Consider the following 6423-nt stretch of genomic DNA (forward strand, 5'->3'; position numbering starts at 1 on the left):
AGTCAGGTTACTGACAAACACTCTTTTGCTGTTGAAGGGTAAACATATTTCGCTATACTATTTTCACATCTGTACTCGTACTCTGAACAACAAATTCATTAAATTTGTAAAAAATGTTTACTTCCGTACTCCTAAAAACATTATTGTTATATCTTAAATATACCTGTGTACATTTATTGATTGAACGATATATTGTCCCAGGTAATAGTTGGCTTCCTACATCTTTTTTAATTACTACATGAAACGTTTATGCTATATATGCGCCTACGTATTGGTATTTGTATTGTGTCATAAATCAAACTGATGCGTTCAGTGTATGGTGACATGTTTTCGTTTAAATTTCTTTTTGATCGAATTAAGCCATTTCAATTGATATTATATAGTTGTTTATTTTTATTTTGTAAAGTCCCACTATTGTTTCAGGTTAGATTGAAAATTGGCGTCCGTCGAAACCTTAAAACCCGTAACATTGAATGCACCTGTTGTAAGCAAAGAGACTGTTGTTCAGTGGTTGTCATTTGTTGGTGTGGTTCAAAGGTGTTTCTCGTTTCTCAATTTTTATATAGATTTGACCGTTGGTTTTCCTGTTTATAATGTTTTACACTAGACATGTTTTGTGCTCTTTATATCTTTCAGTTTGAACCATGGTGTTTTGGACGTATCGATAATAAAGGCGAGTAAACACAAAAGCGTCTTCAATGTTTCGTATGCTTTACTAGAGTCCAAGATATACAAAGAGACGTCGTCAGGTGACGACGTTGCGGGCCTATTGTTACGTAAAATGGCGGTAAAACGTTAAGCAAATAAAAGAGTATAAAATACTAAACTGAAACTATAACTAATTCACAACATTCTGGGGGCCGCAAAATGCAATTATTGTTCATGTATTGTTCATAAAAAGGGTATTGAAAAAAACACTTTTAACAATTAAAGTTCATATTTCCAATGGCACCAGTTTCACAATTGGTCTTGTTGTAATCAGTCCATTTGGTGTACGTAGTTTGACTGCTCTTACGACTCCATCCTTCCCGGTGATCAAATCTTCTATAACAGCTAGTTTCCACATCATTCTCGGTGAATTGTCCATGATTTGTACGACGGAACCGATTTTCACATGTGCGCTTTGGTCTCCGGCGACGCGATGAAATTCTCTTAATCCGGTGAGGTATTCCATTCTCCATCGTTTTGCAAAGTGTTCAATTAAAGTTACTTTATGATTAAAACGTTTGTTAGCCTCTGTGAAATCTAAATTAAAATTATTGTCCTCTGAATCAGAATTGTTGTCTTGCGATAATCTTCTTCCCTGCAGTAGATGTGACGGCGTTAGCGGCTCTGGATCTCGGATGTCGGACGACACATATGTAATCGGACGATCGTTGATTACACGTTCAATTTCTATCAAAGTTGTTCGTAATACGTCAGAATTTACTTGTGATTTTCCGAGCACTTTTTTCAATGTTGTTTTCGTAATTCCAACTAGTCTCTCCCACCATCCACCGTACCACGGTGCTGCTTTCGGGATAAATTTCCAATTAATTTGAATGTTCATTTCTTTCGGAATGTCATGTGAGGCGGAAACAAAGGTTGGTGCATTATCGGAATACACAGTACTCGGAATTCCTCTCCTACTAACGAATCGTCTAAACGCTAATTTGAATGATTCGATTGTCATATCAGTAACTAGTTCTAGGTGTACGGCACGAATACAAGCACATGTGAATAGGCAAATATACGATTTTGCAACAAGTCCATTATCTTTAACGAATAGTGGTCCAGCGAAATCAACACCAGTTGTCGTAAACGGAATCATATCGGTGACTCTATCCTTTGGTAGCGGAGGCGAAATTTGCTGTGGAAATGCTTTTCCGGTCACTTTTCGGCACTTCACACATTTCTGTACGATGTGGTTAACGCATTGTCTAATGGAAGGTATCCAATATGATTGGTGGATTTGCGTAATTGTCTGTCCAGCACCAGAATGTAACATCTGCAGGTGCGCGTTCAATATAACTAAGTCCGTAAATTGATTTTTCTTCGGTAGTAACACTGGGAACTTCGCGGAGTCGTCTAACTGTGAATTGTGTATGCGCCCGGCGCATCGAATGACACCTTCTGTATCTATGAACAAGCGCAGTTGTCTTACTAACGGTAGATTCTTGTCATGTGACGGGTTTGCGAGTTGCTGCTTTTCATTACTGAATTTTTCATTTTGAATATCTGTAATCCATGTACGAGTTGCGCGGTCAATTTCATCTTTCGTAATATCTTTTCCGTGTCTAGCATATTTCCTCAAGTTATACGGTCGCTTACTTTTACATATATTAACGAATTTAAACACGTAGCATGTAACTCGTAGTAACTTCTTCAATAACGAGAATCTTGATAGATCGATTATTTTCGAAATTCCATTTAAAGCACACGGTTTTGTCTTTTCGCTGTCATCTGTTGTCGTTAACAAAAGAGTCTCTTGTTTAATTTGTGGGGTCCATGTAGGCCAACTGTTCTCATCTGATATCCACGACGGTCCTTGCATCCACAAAGTCGATTCTTTGAATTGCGTTGATGATATTCCTCTAGTTTGAAGGTCGGCTGGATTTGAGTCTGTTGGTACGTATTTCCAGTCGTAGTTTTGTGTCGTTTCTTTAATTTCTATCACACGATTCTGAACAAATCTTCCAAATGATTTTAAAGACGAAATCCAGTGCAGAACGATCTGACTGTCACTCCATAGTACTGTGCGTTGTGGTTTTAGGGTTTTCGTGAGGTTTTTAGCCATTCGAGCTCCTATTACTGCAGCCATCAATTCTAGCTTTGGTAATGTCATTTTGGCGAGCGGAGCGATCCGGTTTTTTGCAATTACGAGAGAAGAAGTGTTTCCTTTACACAAGTAGGCACTGGCTCCATAAGCGCGTTGGCTGGCATCAACAAAGACATGTAATGTGATTTTCTCGTTACTTTCGTTCTCATTTTGATCGTTGAAATAATGTCGTGCGATTTTCGTATTAACTGTTACATCTCGGATGTCATCTAAAATTTCATACCATGATTTAACTATGTTGCTAGGCAACACCTGGTCCCAATCGTATCCTTCTTTCCATAATGTTTGTACCAGTAGCTTAGCTCTTACGGTCACTGGTCCAAGAATTCCGAGTAGGTCGTAAATTGACGATGATTTACTCAATATTTCTCTCTTTGTCGCTTGTGAATTATCAATATCTATACGATCTTCATTTAATTTCGCAAATGTCAATATGTCTGACTTCGCATCCCAACGCATCCCAAGAATTTTCGTCTCGCTATCCGTATCAAGTACGTTTGCCTTTGTAGCTTCGTTGCTAAGTTGCTTGCTATTTGACTTCCATGTTCTCAAATTAAATCCTGCATTTTTCATGAGTTCTCTAGATTCTTCAAAGAAATTTAAGGCGGCTTCTTCCGTATTAACACTTGTAAGTACGTTGTCTACATACAAATCTCGCTTGAGTATCTCAGCTGTAGCACTTGTAACCGTTGACAAATGTTTCAATAATGTAGCGTTTAGAATAAATGGCGAACATGTCGCTCCGAATAAAATTACCTTGAATCTGTAAGTCTCAAGTTCACTCTTGGGGTTGCTTGGGTCTCTAAGCCAGAAAAATCAGGTGGAATCGCGGTCTTCTTCGTCTAGTCCAATCTGGAGGAATGCTTTCTCAATATCAGTTGTTAAGGCGTATTTCCCGTAGCGGAATCTTGTAAGTATATCTGTTAGTTTATTAAGCTGCGGCGGTGTAGAAGAAAGGCAATCATTTAAGCTGGGTGATTCTGAATCTTGACGACAACTGCAATCATATACTATACGTATCGGTGTAGTCGATGAATCTTTTTTCACTGGGTGGTGCGGAATATAGTGTACTCGATTAGTAGTCTCATCCGGGGTCTCAACCTTCTCTATAAAACCTCGATTTTCTTGGTCGTTGATAATGTTACCGTATATCTTAAGCATCTCTGGTTCTTTAGCAAGTCGGTTTATCACGTTGTATGCTCTCTTTCTGGCGATCATCTCGTTGCTAGGCAACTCCGGATGTTCTGGTTTCCATGGAAACTTGGCGATGTACCTATTGTCTTTCAAATGAATGTTATTCTCTTGGTAAGTGGTCATTTCTTGTAAGTCCGTTTTCGCTTTCACTTCGCTGTCTGTTTCTGTTCCTATGGATTCGATTTCCCAAAATTTATGTATTTCACATTCTTCTAGTCTGTGTGGGATCAAAATGTTCATAATCGATGACGTTGATTGATTATTACTGTTAGTGTTCAATTGTATAGGTCCTGATAGCAAGTATCCAACTTTGGACTGTACAGCGGTTGGTCCGGAACCTCTAATTACTCTGTCTCCAACTATATCCCAATAATAATCGGCGCCAACTAAGACTGATATCTCAAAATCCTCGTCCTGTAAAGCTGGGTGGGCTAACTTCAATCCATTTAAATGCTGAAAGCTCGACTGGTTCCTTGCGTAAGTATGTATTGGATAAGCAATCTGTGGTACTATAAGAACTTCAATAGGGAAACGCTTATTCGTTAGACCTTTTATATAAATAGAAGCAACTTGTAAATTTCTAACCTTCTTGTTGGATTCACCGAAACCGGATATCGTTATCGCTTCTTTCCTATGTGGTCTCAGGTTCAATAAATCGGCCATCTCTTGAGTGATAAAGCTTCGCTGGGCTCCTTCGTCGAATAGTATATTGGCGGTGTTAAAATGTGTCTTGTCATACGTGATAGGCGCTATCGCGGTTTTCAACAATACCTGCGATCTAACTGATGATGTTGATGAATGCATGCTTGCGACTTCGGCATCGGTATCTGGTTTTGATGTAATGCTATCTTTAGACTTGGTATACAAGTGTGTTCCGTTCTTTGAACAAATGCTAGTATGGTGTCGTTTATTACAGTTTTTACACGTTTTATCGGATTTGCAATCGGCAACTCTGTGATTTCCTAAGCAATTAAAACATGCCTGTTTCTCCTTGACAATGCGTTTTCGAGCTTCAATTTCCGTAACAGTTTTACAAGCTAATGGGGCGTGAACTCCTTGACAAAAGATGCACGGCTTCTTGGTTATGTCTCTTTTCCCTTTCTGATTTACGAAGTTGCGATTTGTACCCGTAAAGAATGCTGATGTGGGTGTTCTATATCATCACCGTTTACCGACTGACCCGCTTCCTTAATCGTTATCTCATGTTGAATAGCTTGCCGTAACGACGGCAAGTTCCAGTGGTCGCCTCCGTGGGCACGTACCATGTTTTCTCGTATATTCCCAGGTAATTTATTTAATATTATGGGCACTAAAAGGCTTCCGAACGACTCGTGAGACTCCCCTATACTTTCAAGGCCACGGATGTAGTTTTCCATACTGTCGTAGAATTTTTTCAAATGTGTAATATTTGACGTTGGACTAGGAAGGCTGATTAAACTCTGCTTGTATGTCTGTACTATCTTATGTGGTTGACCAAATCTTTGTTTCAGTACATGTAATGCTTGTCCGTAATTTGTGTTAGTTATTTGTAGACCTGCTATGCATTGGGTGGCTTCTCCGAACAGTTGAGATTTCAAGTAATTAAATTTCTGTACATCGTTTAAAGACAGGTTATCGTGTACGGCAGCACTAAACGAATCCCAAAAGGGTTGCCATTCTAACATATTCCCGCCGAACGTTGGTAAATTTAATTTGGGAAGTTTGTGGTACATGCTGGAGTTTGAAAAAACGGACGCTGATGTATTTGCGTGCATGAAACTGGGCGGTGGCTGACTTTCTTGATGATTCGTGTAATTAATAAACTCGTGTGCATTTGGGTTAAGCAATGACTTACTTGACTGTTTGTCTGTGATTTCCGATTCCTTAATGATTTTTGAAAGTTTGGTTACAGCCATTTCTATGTCATACGTGTATCTGTCGGCTTCCTCTATTTCTTCGCTCACTTCTTCTTCTGATAATTCCTCCACAATCTTCTCGTTCAGTTGGTCGATCGTTTCCTGCTTTTTAGCAATAAGTCCTCGAATGGTAGAAAGTTCGCTAACGTCATATTCCTGCAAAAGTTCCTCGGAACTCGGTTCCACTTTCTTCAGTAACTTTGTAAGAACTCCCCGATGTCCAGCTCGTCTGGTCTTCATCTTCGTTGTCGCGGTACTCATCTTTTAAATTCGTATTCTTCTGTTTTTGTCACGGCACCAATGTTTTGGACGTATCGATAATAAAGGCGAGTAAACACAAAAGCGTCTTCAATGTTTCGTATGCTTTACTAGAGTCCAAGATATACAAGGAGACGTCGTCAGGTGACGACGTTGCGGGCCTATTGTTACGTAAAATGGCGGTAAAACGTTAAGCAAATAAAAGAGTATAAAATACTAAACTGAAACTATAACTAATTCACAACACATGGCTTCGTC

At 39.2% G+C, this 6423-nt stretch overlaps 3 protein-coding genes across 3 annotated transcripts; all 3 read right to left on the reverse strand.

Annotated features, from left to right (window-relative positions):
* Positions 1–934: 934 nt before the first annotated feature.
* LOC139521578 (uncharacterized) lies at positions 935–3391 on the reverse strand. The gene has a single exon (XM_071315054.1). It carries the CDS (start codon positions 3389–3391, stop codon positions 935–937), a length of 2457 nt encoding a protein of 818 aa, XP_071171155.1.
* Positions 3392–3634: 243 nt separating this feature from the next.
* On the reverse strand, positions 3635–4816 carry LOC139521579 (uncharacterized). Its single transcript, XM_071315055.1, has one exon. It carries the CDS (start codon positions 4814–4816, stop codon positions 3635–3637), a length of 1182 nt encoding a protein of 393 aa, XP_071171156.1.
* Positions 4817–5118: 302 nt separating this feature from the next.
* Positions 5119–6147, reverse strand: LOC139521580 (uncharacterized). Its single transcript, XM_071315057.1, has one exon. It carries the CDS (start codon positions 6145–6147, stop codon positions 5119–5121), a length of 1029 nt encoding a protein of 342 aa, XP_071171158.1.
* Positions 6148–6423: the final 276 nt, after the last annotated feature.

This window comes from Mytilus edulis, chromosome 4, assembly GCF_963676685.1.
Source record: "Mytilus edulis chromosome 4, xbMytEdul2.2, whole genome shotgun sequence".
NCBI lineage: Eukaryota > Metazoa > Mollusca > Bivalvia > Mytilida > Mytilidae > Mytilus > Mytilus edulis.